Raw genomic sequence first — 14,206 nt, forward strand, 5'->3', positions numbered from 1 at the left:
TCATTTAACGTATTCCGGGCACATAAAATAACGCAGAGCCGCCGCAAACGCAACATCTCAGGCATGCGCAAGTAAAAACACGGATGCACCCACGCCATTCTGGAGCTATAGAGATCTCATAGTTAAGTGTACCACTTAGTGTCGTTCAATGTGATTATTCTTGATTGGTGATGGCTAGGGTTTTTAATCACATGCAATTGATGGACTACTACAAGAATATTGCAAATTGTGTTTTTTGTTTAATTGACTGATGAATCATCATTTCTGTATTGAAATTAGGAAAGGTGAAAACAATGTTTTTTTTTAATTGTCAAGGTTAACGATAATTGATATTAGAAATAAAAATTCTGCTTCTATATATAAGTTTCAAATAAAAAATTCATATTATTTGAATTTACGAAATTTTTTTTAAAATAGGTTGATAAAAATAATTACAATCCTATAGAATTTATAATTAATATGTTGAAAACATTAAATTATATTAATTAAATTGTATTAAATAAATTGTATTAAATAAAACATTTCATTTGATGAAATAGATTTTTCCATTAAACTAGATAGATTTTAAAAGTATTTTAATTAGTTAATTTATTATTAAGTATTTTTTATAAATGCATATCATCTTCGAAATATTTATTTTTTATATTTGAATTTATAGAACTAACTGACAATAAATTAAAGTGAAAACTATTGTTTTGAATTTTCACAAAAATGGATACAATTTTAATTTTAAATTTAAGAAATTGAAAGAATATTTTAAAAAATTGAATGTCTTTACAAAAAAAGTATTAGGACGATTTTTTACAATTATGTTAACATAAAAATGTATATATTTATCAAAGAAAAGATCAAAAAATTTTCAAATAATGTGCTTAATTAAAATAAATTTAAGTAAAAATACTTTTACATTTTATTACAAAAATCATAAATTATAAAATTTATTTTAATTCTTATAATTGACATAATTAAATTGATAGAACAATATTGTATTTTACTAAATTTTTATGTTTAAAAATTTTTATTTAAAACTTAAATAAATTGTATATATAATGGAATTATCTTTTAGATATTAAACAAATTTCAAATAAGTTATATGTGATTGTTCTACATTTTATGAATACTGTATCATTTCAATAAAAAATTTAATTCATTAATGGAAAACTTTAAAGATCAGAGTAATATTTAATAATGATTTTATTGTATATAGTAAACGCAATTCAAAAATGATTTATATATACATAAATCAATTTGATATTATTAATTTATACTTTAAACAAATTGAATTTTGAAACAATTTCAGTTATGTGACAATTATTGTGTATTATATTATATATTAAAAAATAAATTTGATATATATTTGTATTTCAGAAATTGAATGTGTGTATTTAAATTTTTATTAAAGTATCTCATTCATTAAAATGAGTTTATATAAAATGATAGAAATTTTAATTTAGCTAATGAATATATTTATAATGTATTAAAAAGTTTTTTGTACAAATCTTTTTAGATATTTATAATTTTTATAATACAGTATAGCTTGGCAAATTTAATTTATTCGAGTATAAAAAGTAAATTTAGTACATACATTAATTTTATTACTTAATAATTTTAGTGTTGAAATAATAAATAATGAAAAAATATGTGAAATATTAATATTTTTAAAAAATATGAAAACTTGAGCTTTATTTTATTTATTTTTATTTTTTTTTACTAAATGTAAACATTTTTGTATATTTTTTTTGTTGCTTAAGTAAATTTAGATAGTAATATGAATATAATTTCAGGATTGAATGGCAAATTTTTAAAAATCTGTTTAGAAATCCAGTTTATGTACATAAAAAATATTTAGTTTTGACAGTGGTATAAATGAGTAGTCAATTTTTTAATAACATAGTATAAGCATAGTAGAAAACAAAATGAATCCTGGCTTTTTAAATATTTTGCATGCATGATAATATTCAAGCACAGATAGGCACATTACATTTTCTTAAGAGTGCAAGGAATATCATTCTCTATTACATACTCGGGTATAATGAATCAGTGTATAATTTTAAAGAAATAATCTTTTTCCTGTTCTGGATAAAAATAATTAGCACAAGAAAAGTATTAAGACTAATGAAAGTGTTACTGGAAAACTTGGAAAAGGATACAAAATGCATCTATTGGTTGCTACATGCCTCAATAAAATCTTGCTAGCTTTTATCATCTTGACGCAACTGGTTTCCAGCATCGAGTGGAAATACAGTGCACTCCTTGATAACAATTTCTTAATGTTATGGACACCTGGCGATAACGATGTGACATTCGAAGTGCACGTAAAGACGGCCGGATATATTGGTTTCGGTTTCATGCGCAACAGTGATCATGACAGCATTGACATTGTCATCGGTTGGATTGATAATGACGGTCAGGCTCATCTACAGGTAATTAAATATCAAATTCCTTTGGATAACTAATCATACTTTTTTCATTTTTAATTCACTGTTGTAGTTGAAGCGACAAATCGCTGTTTTTAGTATATATATATACTCAACATACATACAATATATACTCGACAAACGATAATTTTAGCAAACTTCATAAAATTGAGATTCATTAAACGAATAAACTATATTCTCTTAAACATCCGTGGTAGTCTACCATGTTTTTCTAAAAATTTCGTTACGTTCAATATTTAGTTTACTATTAATTTTCATATGAATATGTATCGGCACTTAAATTAACATATACAATTTACTACGTTAATTGCATCTGCCGAAATTACACTGTAAATATGAATAAGCAATTTTTTCTAATTGAGTGACGTTTCACAAGCTTATCGTAGAATAACGACTAATCATGATTTCAGAAACGAAGAATGATATGCACAAAAAATTAGTTACTTACAGTAGATAGTTTGCCAAATAGCAAAAATTATTATATCAAATTTAATTTATATCCATTTGCGAACTAATTTCGTTATTTGAATGTAATTTTGTTAATGTAGATGATACTCACATAATTTGTTTTCTTTTTAATTTTACTTTGTTACTTTGAAAAGTGATTACAATTTTATTTTTCTATGGAGTATATTGTTTGCAACATTAAATTTTGAAATCTAATTATTATAATAGAATATTAAAAGCTGTACTTAACATTATGAGATATTTTTTCACTATTTCATGAAATAAATGGATTTCCAGTAACATTTTATTCTATTATTAAAATATTTTTTTTAAGTACTTATTTTAAATAATGCATATATACTATATATATATATATATATATATATATATAATTTTTAATATTCCTTTTAGTGAATTTAGCACAATATACATATTTATATTTATCATTTCTGCAAAATTTCATTTAATTTACCTGATTTGCAAGCTGCATATATTTTTTCTTTTCATAATAATAATCTTCATGAAATTCTAATTGTCTACAAATATTAGAGTAGTAACGTGTAATTTGTTTCAAAATAACTCCATAATTATTGCATACGAATACAATGTAATTTACAGTATGGAATTAAGTATAATAAAGAAAATTAATATGTTGATTAAAAAAAAAAAAAAAAACAATAGTTAACATGCAAACGGAAATTAGGGTACGTAACATAAGTTTATTCTATTGAGTAAATAATAGTTAATAAACCATCATCTTAAAATTATTTAATAAAATACCATTACTATTTAATAAATGATGGAAGATTAAAAAAGTAGTTGAACATAAAACGGTCAATTTGGGCTACAAAGAATTGAAAAAATTTATGATGTATTAAAGAAAATTCGTGTAATGAAAAACAGAACGGCAGATCTGTTAAATACTACTATACATAAAAAATAGAATTTTATTCTTATTCACATATATTTTTACGAGGTACCAATGATCAAATATTTGTATGAAGTTGAAAATTTAATTTTTTCAAAACGTATTAATATTAAAATATAAATATAAAAAATATTATAAATAAAATATTGAAATTTGAAACAGTATATAAAGATTAAGAGAACATAATTAATCACTGATATCCTACGTGTTCATGCACATTAGTAAATAATGACAATAAATTCGATGCGGGAAATGGTTATAGAAACTAAGTGAAATTCTTTAATTATTCAAAATCTTTTTTGCATCGTCAGTATTTGAAATTTCCTTTAATTCAACTACCCAGTATGTTTCAAAATAAATTAAAAGAAAAGAGTTATTGAATCATCGGAATTATGTGAAATAATTGCATGCATGTTAGTATCGTAAAACCGGATTAACAAATTTCAACATTTCACAGTTTATATTTAAATAGTTATTTATTACTATTTGATAAAATGACGCATGATTTATCGAGCTTAAAATTGTTCTAAAAATTTCTATAAAAACTGATCATCAGCAATACATTATCGCAATATTCATTGTATCAATAGAATTGTATATTAGCCTATTATTATTTAATATTAACAACAATGAAAACAGTGATAGGATCTCGCAAAACATGTGAAATGACACACATAAAGTGAAATTATATGGCATTCTCGTTAGATTAATTCCTCTTTAGACTTATTGTACATGTCGATTACTTATTGAAGGTATAGTGTTGCAATTCTTTTATGTTAGTTTAGTGAATAAATATTAATTAAAAGGGTCATAAATTTTTTATTAACAAAATGAACAACTATAATATAATTTAAAACTAAGTATTCATTTAAAATAAATAACATATAAAACAAATATATAGAATAATAATGGAATATATAGAAATATAATAGAAAAATATACAGAAAAATAATAGAAAGAATTTAAAATAAATCTCAAATCTGGATGACTTCCCTTAAGGAGCTTATTATTTATGATAGAGAATAATATTTAGATAGAAGTATATATAAATTTATGGAAATTTCAAGAGGGGTTATTAAGAAAAAGATTTAAAAACTATGTTTAAAAGATTTATATTGAATATACACTACACTAATATAATGAGAGATCCATTTTTCTCTGGTTTATTTTTATTCTGTTTCAAGATTGATATATTGATTTTTTCAAATAACTAAATCAAGATTTCTGATCATCACCTCTGTTTATATCTTTTAAAGATTATTTTTGCGTAAATAAAATTCATGATTTGAATAGTATATTTAATGTACGCACAATTTTTTTTTAATTTCTATTAAAAATGAAATAAAAATACTGTTTATTGCAGAAATGAAAAATATTTCTTTCGAACAAACGAGAGCATACCTCTCATTTAAGTTAATGTAAATATAAGTAATATATATATAAACGAAAGAGAAAGAACGGAGAAGATATCGGGATTTTTTAATATCTTAGTAATACCCTATAATTATTTTTTTTTTATAAAAAATAAACCATATAAAAGAAATTGCAACAAATATTTAGTCTTTTTAACTTTGAATAACAAAATTAATTCGTATAAGAAGTATATATATAGTTTGAACGTTTATTGTAATATATTTTATATAAAGTTAAATTAAACCAAAATATTTTTTGTTTTTTGTTTTAGGATCGTCATATAAAAGGTGCCAACCGTGTTCCGCAGATGGACTCAAGTCAAGATTACCATTTACAATCAGGTTATGAAAATGAGACACACACTGTGCTGCGATTTAATCGCCGTTATAACACATGTGATAATCGGGATCTGGAAATTACGGTGATTCATTTTAACAATTAATGCCTTCTGCTTAGTTTGACTTCTCTATAAATATAAAATTAAAAAGCGTATCTTATTTTATCGTAAAAATAAATTATTTCATAAACAAACATTTCGGTATAATAATGTCATCTAATAATGTCAAATCATTTAAAATATGCACTTTTTAAAATTTTTGTCTTCTATTTATTAAAATATAAATTATACGTGTTTCTAATTTTTATTTATAAAATGTTTTTGTTTACAATTAATAGATCTATGTTAAAAAATAATTCATTTATCTCAATTTTCGAAATAAAAAACATTTTCATCGCTTATTAGTATTCTATGCATAAATCATGTTAGTCTACAAAATAGAATTAGAAATGTCTATAAAGTCTAGTTTTACGTTATTAACTGACAATAAAATTTAAAATCACGTACGCTCTATCATCATTTTAAAAAAATATAGAATTTACAATATCAAGATAAGCATACTTGGCTATCTATTCCTCTTACTTTTTATTATTATAATTTTATAATTTTTTGTTTTTTAGATTTAAATTGTTTCCTATTCAGCTCAAATTTCATTAGCTTAATAATCCATAAGGATATTTTTACTTTGTTATTTTTCCACTCGTATTTGTTATATGCAAGTCTCATTTTTCAACGAATCTTACTCGTTTTAAACAAATTTGTCAATATCAGTACTGGAAACATTAGATTTTCTTGTTCTAATGTCTTTACATTTACAAAAAACTAAGAGAAAAAACTGTATTTTCTATATTTTTTGTAACTAGTGTTGCAGAATGTAGGTATTTAAAAATTATATTTTACGGCTTAAATAAAATGACTAAGATTGTATTAGCCAAGTGTATATAAAAGAAAGTATTAGAAATTTTCATGGCTTTCGATAGAAACCAAATTTTTAATAATATATATTATCGTTAAAAAAATTTTTTTTATTTGAAGGTAAATTCAATTCGTATATAAATACATTCTTGATTCTATTATTTTCATATAAATGAATTCTAGTATTATTAATTAAACAAAAAAATTTATTATATACTCTATAAGTTTGTTTAACTGGTATTTGTATTGGCAGATGACACATTATTTTTTAACTGTCATATTTTTAGGAAATGATGTAGCTAAATTTATATAATCATTATTTTAATTTTTTTAATCCGTTTTATATACAAATTTAACTGTACGTTATACTTTTTCAATTTATTCTTTTTATTATTGATTAATGTAATTAGAAATACAAAAAATATTATTAAAAGAAAAGAATATATAAGGGCAACTCTGCTTTGAGATCGACTACGAGTATCAAAATCAAGATTGAAGAGCTAAAGCTTTTATCGAATTATATACAGAAGAATAAAAACACAACATAGGCATGAAAGATATATTCTGCTCTATAGTGTTGTAAATTCATTATCACTGTAAATAAATAACACCGAAAATGCTTGCGAAAAAAAGATACATTTGTATATTGGCAAATAAAACTATCAGTAATTTTAAACAGATATAAAGAAGTAATAGAGAGATTATCTGAAGAAATATATTTTTTAAATGCATAATAAAACATGGCCGACCACATAATGCAACTAATTTTTGATAAAATTATCTGTAATTTAATGTAATCTTTTATATCATGATGATTTATAATAATTTGAATATTTATTAAAAATTATTAGAGTTCTCATATTTTTTACAGATTAAAATATTTTTTTATGTGTACATATTTTACTGCTCACTTATAATTTTAATGGACAAACAAAAAAAGGGCATAATGGAATTTTCTAATTATTTTGCTTTGGTTGTATCTGACAGAATGATACTCTACAAATTATATGGCAGTACCATGTTGACGAGCCTGTATCTGCAGCAAGCTTACTTCCTATGGACGGTGTAGTGCATGGTGTACAACCGCTATATCTCATACAACGCAACGTTTATAGACGGCGCAACTCTGAGTATAACCATGAGGCCGAAGATCCATTTCATATTTGGAACATCTTTAATGCTCAAGTAAATCAATATATTCATATGGAAGTATACACTTGTTTCAATAAGGTGTTGTTAAAATTAAGACAGTTCTTTATTAAATTTATTTTAGATAAAGAGTTTTAATTATAAAATTTTTATTATTATAACTATACAATTAATTTCTTCATATAATTATAATATTATGAAAATTTTGTTATAGGATAATGTAAATCTGATTATTTTCATATCAAACTGCAATGGAAAATTTTTTAATTATAAAATTGTATATATAATAACCAAATCAATTTATATTATTTAGAAGTAAATTCTTATTATTACTTAAATATAATAAGTCAAGCTCCTTAATTTTTATTAATTTTGAAACATATATTTGATATCTTTCCTATATTAATGAATAGTACAAAATTATATAAGAAATCAATATTTCATAATATTAAGCTTTTCATGTATACAATTTTAGAACAACTAATGAAATAAGAAATTAACTATTACATATTAAATTGATATTTTTTTAAATACATTAATTTAATGGATTATTCATATGAAATTTATGTCTCAAGAATATCCATAATCTTTAATGCAGATCCGCAAAAGTTGAAACTAAGAGACCTAAAGATTAGAAATATGGAAATTGTATCTTAATTTAAATCAAGAAAAAAACAAGAAAACTCTAATTTTAAAAATAATTATAAAATTTACATTTTTTATTTTTTATCGATCTTATATATTTTTAAGTTTGTATATTATTTTGACACTAAATTAAATATTATATGTATTTTGTTCTTTTCCCTTTTTTGCTTTTTATTCAATAGTGTTAAAGTTATAAAAATTGAATAAAAATAAAATTTTATAAGTATGAATTTAAATTATTTCAACATTTAAAATTTAAATTGCATTATTTATTTATTTCAAAATATCAAGAATATATTAAGAATTTAATATGAAATAAAATTCGAACAAGTAAAAAAAGTAAATTATTGAATTTTTAGGTTAATTTACCTATGGATCAAAATTCTTTTCTCCAATGTCGTGTTTTTAGTCTCCCAAAGATCCTACAGAAGCACCATGTATTTAGGGTAAATATTTTTATTTGTATTTAAATTAAATTAATTTTGTTTTGTTTTGTTATATAAACATATTTTTGTATATCAATTATGTGTTACATTACTAATAAGAATCAGAAAAAGCATTCTTTTTATTATATTTATATTAACGTTGAATAATACTAAAAATAAATTTTGCAGTATTTGCTTAAATCCATTATTTGAAAAAAAATTATTTAAAGAATATAGCTAAATGGTTTAGTATGGAGAAAAAACAAACAATGATGGTTAAACAAAATATATAAAATTTACAGATATTAAAAAAGTAATAATAAAATTTAAATGAACAGTACACAGTAACAAGATTATATATAGAGAAATTTTAATTAATAAAAAATAGGAAACAAATACAAACTACAAACAAAAAATGGATTTACTAATTAGTGAATAACTAAATATATTATTTCAAAAGTGAAAAAGTAGGCCAAAAAATAAGAGATCAAATGGAATATAAAAAAATAAAAGCAATTCTTGACAAAAGTATATGCCTAAAATTTACAAAAATAGAATATAAAAAAAGAAAAACGGAGAACAAAAAATATTAAATATCTGTATATCTCAAAAGGAGCATAGCCGTTTATCAATATTTTAAGAAGAGATTATATAAATAGGATGATACGTGTGAAAAACTACAAAGTAATATAAAAAATATGATTATTAATCAAAGTTGAACGCACTAAAGCATTTACAATACACAGCACATGACAATAAAGTAATAACAAAATAGATAAACATAGTATATAATAAATATATTGTAAAATTTAAAGAAAATTGACATCATTCTGAATAATCCAAAAAGTATAACGAACAATGTAAATACAATATAAAAATATAAAAAGAACAATTTATGTGTTCTATGAATTGTCTTATTGATATATTTTATATGCAAAATTTTAATGAGTAAATTAGAAAATAATAATTACAGATAAAGATTTAAATATGATCAATGATACACAATGATTACACAGTCTTGTTAAAAAAGAAGACAAAAATATCAAAGATTAGAAAATACTTGCACAGATAAAATGTATACCAAAATATTGAAAAATAAAATGATAATATTTGAAAAAGAGAAGTAAAAACAATTGATAATAGAATATAACATTTTTTTTAATATTATAAAATAATTAAAACATGTACAAATTGAATTAAAGTACAGATAAAGAAACATTTTTAAATAACTTAATAAGAAAATACATAAAGTGTACACTCAAATTAATCAAAGTAATGCTACTATATTATTTTCGAAAAGAATAAAATAAATTAAATAAAAGTGATGCTATATAATAAGAGAATAAAATATGATGAAAAGTAATGAATTGAAAGCAAATTCTCATTAATAAATGTATAGGAAAAAAGAAAATGAACCTGGAATGTGAGCAGAATTCTAGACAAGGATTAGGAAAATTAATTTACTGAATTGTGTAAAAGAAAAATTTGTAGATATAAAAAAATTCTACAAATGCTACAAAAACATTAATGAAAATAATTAAAAATAAAGAAAATAAATGGATTGATAAATATAAAAATATTAGTAAGATAGAGATGTAAATTTACTTTTAAAAACAGTGGAGACAGAAAGTATATTAAGAATTTTTAATTTGCGGAAAGGAAGAAAAAATATATTCTAATAAAATTAATACTAATATTATTAATAACAAAAAAAAGAAAAAAGATAATGCAAAACTATAACAATATTTGTCTGTACAAATATATTTATACTCTTTTTTTAATTTATATGTACATAAAATTGAACTTTGAACTTTGAACAAGAATTGGTAATAACAAATTTTTTAATTATTTCTTTTTGTTAATTCAAATAGAATTGAAAAGTAAAGTTGTTATACATTATAATTTGATTGATATTTCAATTCGATTCCATTTTTTTACGCGCTAATTCGCATACGTAAATTTAAATCTAAACTGCATTTCTATTCTTTTAATATCAGTATGAACCCATTATTGAACCCGGAAGTAAGAGTTATCTTTATCACATGACCTTATATGAATGTCGTGGGGATGAAGTTATGCTGAAGGAAGTAAAAAAATATAATAGCATGAATTGCTCTTCGAACGATAGGCTACACATACAGTGCAATACCATTGCTATAATCTGGAGTTTAGGATCAGAGGTTAGTATCACAAACGTATTTGTAATCATGTACTTCTTTTATAATCAGTACTGCATCTAACAATTTTAATTAAGTTAATATTTTAAGTAATAGTAGTTAAAAATTATTGTTTTCCTAAATAATTCAATTAATTTATATTATTATTTCTGATACTAGTAAAGATTCTACTTGTTTTATTTTTTCTTTAAATCTAACGGAAGAACGCAACGTATTGCCATTACTTCGAGACTTATTCGTATATATGCATGTCAAATTATTGAACTAATTTTTTTCGTTTTTGCTATTTTTATTCTATTTTGATAATTTAGATAATTACTTTTGAGATTTATGTATTTGCAAAATAATGAAATTTCATTTTGAAGCAAATAGGTAAAAAAGGAAACGAAGCTAAAATTATTCTTTGTTTTTATTCTTAATGATGTCAGAAGATAAATTCACCTCTTCATGGTTATCTAATATTTAGACAATGCACGTTTAAACAAAATCAATTTTATAAAATTGTTTAATAAATAAATTGTTGATAATAAATCTGATTAAATTTTATAAAGTATATATTTTTTTAAAAATAATGATTATAATAGATAAAATTTATTTAAAATTCTATTTTTAGGAATATTCATTTTTTATACTTATTGATTTCTAAAAATAAATAAATTATTAATAGATGAGTATTATTTGAAACCCAATAAACAAAGTTTAAATATATTAAATAAATTAGAAATCACTTTACCTATATTTACATAAGAAAAAATTACTCAGAAATTATCCTCCCAAAGATTACCGATGACATCGATCTGGAAGAAAAAAAATATTAAAACTTCTTCTTAATGTTGTCATAGGGTTTCAATTATCCATCGGAAGTCGGTTATTCATTAGACCCGCATATAGGACCACGCTTCTATATGCTAGAAACGCATTTCGCGAATCCTCAATTGGACTCTTTTGACATAAATAATTCGGGCCTAAGGCTTTTCTATACAGAGAAACTACGTACGCATGATGCTGGTGTACTAAGAATTGGAATTGATCCGAATTGGCGTCACATTATACCACCTGGTCAGTTAGAGGTCATATCCCAAGGTCACTGTATAGCTAGATGCACGGAATATGCAATACCAGACGATGGTGTTAACATATTTGCTGTAATTATGCATATGCATCAATTAGGAAAAAAAATGAAAGTGAGACAAATTAGAGATGGCAAGGAAATGCCACCAATTGTTGCAGATTCTAGCTATGATCCTAATTATCAAGAATATAGAAAATTACAGAAACTCATTAAGATTTTCCCAGTAAGTTTTCCAAATAGATTTATTGTGGTTCAAATATGAGACTTATATATAATTATATTTGTATCTTATAATTTTTTATATATTATTTGTTACGTATTTAAGGTATTATAAAAATTTAATGATTTAAAAGACAAGTTTCATTCACTTAGAATCAAAAGACTAATTCCATTATTTATTCAGCCGAAATTTATAATAAAGAATAACATTATATTATTTAACAATTAAGTAAATATTTCTAATTCATCATTCATTTAAAACTTTATTAAAATTAATGTTATTTAAAGTTATTAATTATTTATAAAATATAAAAATATTATTTTTTAATATTTTTAGATCATTTACATACAAAATATTTTATTACATACGTTAAATATGTCAATGAAGCAAGAGTTTCTTTTAGTTATAAATTCATTTAGTTATTTGATGAAATAAGTATTTATTACACATTGCAGGGAGATCATTTAATTTCAGAATGTACTTATTCTTCTCAAACAAGACAAACCATTACATTGGGTGGATTAACAACAAAAGAAGAAACTTGTCTAGTCACGGTTTTATATTATCCAAAAATCGATTTATCCCTTTGCTACTCGCTTCCAGCTCTTTCAACTATTCTTCGCAGTCTTGGAATAAATAAACTTGAGTAAGTATTAATAGAAATTTTGGTAATTGAAGTTAGTATATTATAAATAGATTCATAATTTTAAATAGTTAGTACATTTAATTATTTAAAGTATGTTAATCAAATTCAATTTTAAAGAATCCTAAAATTAATAAAGGAAATCTTAATGAAACTATAAAACTCAAATTTTATGTACATGCATAGTGGACCAAGCCCGCTAAAGATAATCTCACCAACGGAACTGAAGGGTATGACACTGGAAGAACACCTCATTACCTATAACTGGCAGAAGAGTTTTCATAACTTCACGATGGCAATGCGCACTGGCACCTTTAAATCACTCTGCATAAATACCAAAGGAACGATTTTACCAGAAACATCAATTGAATCCTATTACCCTTATATAATTCAAAAGCACCAAGATTTTGAAACTCCATGCATGTGTAAATCTCAACACAACAAATCCTTGATATTACTATCAAAAGACGCTGAAATAGAAAATGTCAAGAACAAGTCCCATTCTGCAGAAATGAGACATTCAGTACGCAAAAAGTTATTGTATGACAGCAATACTTCTTTCTTAACATCCGGTTCAGTCAACAAGAATACTTGGATTACAATGGCATTACTTTTTTTAGTTAGAATAATTAGATGAAAAATGAAGAAACAAAAAATTTTACGATAAGAGAACTACGTGAGCAAGTAAAGAATACAAATAAACTTTGCTATTATATTTATTATATTATTATATACTCATTTGTAACATTAACTCTTCTATTAATATGTAGCTAGCTATTGGGTAGGCTTCTATAATGTATATTTTGTCATAACAATTGTGAAGCAGAGATTAAATTTTTTGTGTGCTTAGAATATTTTGTTTTCAAAAAAATATACACAATATAAATATATATATATAAATAATTAGAATGTTATTCTCAATTACAAAATGTAAGTTAACATAGATTTCTGTATAATTTTATTACCATGAAAAAGATTGTTTATGAAAAGGCATCAATATAAAGGGATTAGTGAACACAATTTGAAATTAATTGTTACTTTTATTCATTTATATTTATATTTGTTCTACATAGTTATTTTAAATTTCAACAAAAAAGCAATAAAAATACATCATTTTGTACTGTTTGGATGAATAAATATGATTTGAAAATTTAGAAGTTCTTTTAAATTTAAAAGTTAATTAATTTAGTTAATTAAGTTAGTTATTAGTTAATAGTAATGTTATAAATATTCAAGTATAAGGTAAAACTGAATTATATAACTAAGACTGAAAAATACTATTGGAACATTGTAACAGGAAATAGTTAAATTAATTTGTATGAAGGAAAAGATAGATAGAGAAAAACAAAAATTTTGTCTGCTGTAAAAACAAGTTTACTTTAATCAAAAAATATTTT

General features: G+C 22.6%; 1 protein-coding gene across 1 annotated transcript; it reads left to right on the plus strand.

Annotated features, from left to right (window-relative positions):
* Positions 1–274: 274 nt before the first annotated feature.
* olf413 (DBH like monooxygenase olf413) lies at positions 275–13,624 on the plus strand. Its single transcript, XM_011496679.1, has 9 exons — positions 275–284; positions 2,094–2,423; positions 5,498–5,647; positions 7,466–7,663; positions 8,632–8,718; positions 10,695–10,877; positions 11,717–12,169; positions 12,622–12,812; positions 12,996–13,624. Exons 2-9 carry the CDS (start codon positions 2,154–2,156, stop codon positions 13,444–13,446), a joined length of 1,983 nt encoding a protein of 660 aa, XP_011494981.1. The 5' UTR covers positions 275–284; positions 2,094–2,153; the 3' UTR covers positions 13,447–13,624.
* Positions 13,625–14,206: the final 582 nt, after the last annotated feature.

Source organism: Ceratosolen solmsi, unplaced genomic scaffold (assembly GCF_000503995.2).
Source record: "Ceratosolen solmsi marchali unplaced genomic scaffold, CerSol_1.0 scaffold29, whole genome shotgun sequence".
Taxonomy (NCBI): Eukaryota; Metazoa; Arthropoda; class Insecta; order Hymenoptera; family Agaonidae; genus Ceratosolen; species Ceratosolen solmsi.

What these genes read in the sequence shown, in the direction of transcription:
- olf413 (XM_011496679.1), top strand. Translation starts at nt 2,154, where the DNA reads ATGCATCTATTGGTTGCTACATGCCTCAATAAAATCTTGCTAGCTTTT. An exon ending in ACGGTCAGGCTCATCTACAG is followed by an intron (nt 2,424 to 5,497) that starts GTAATTAAATAT and finishes TTTTTGTTTTAG; the next exon opens with GATCGTCATATAAAAGGTGC. An exon ending in AACTCATTAAGATTTTCCCA is followed by an intron (nt 12,170 to 12,621) that starts GTAAGTTTTCCA and finishes TACACATTGCAG; the next exon opens with GGAGATCATTTAATTTCAGA.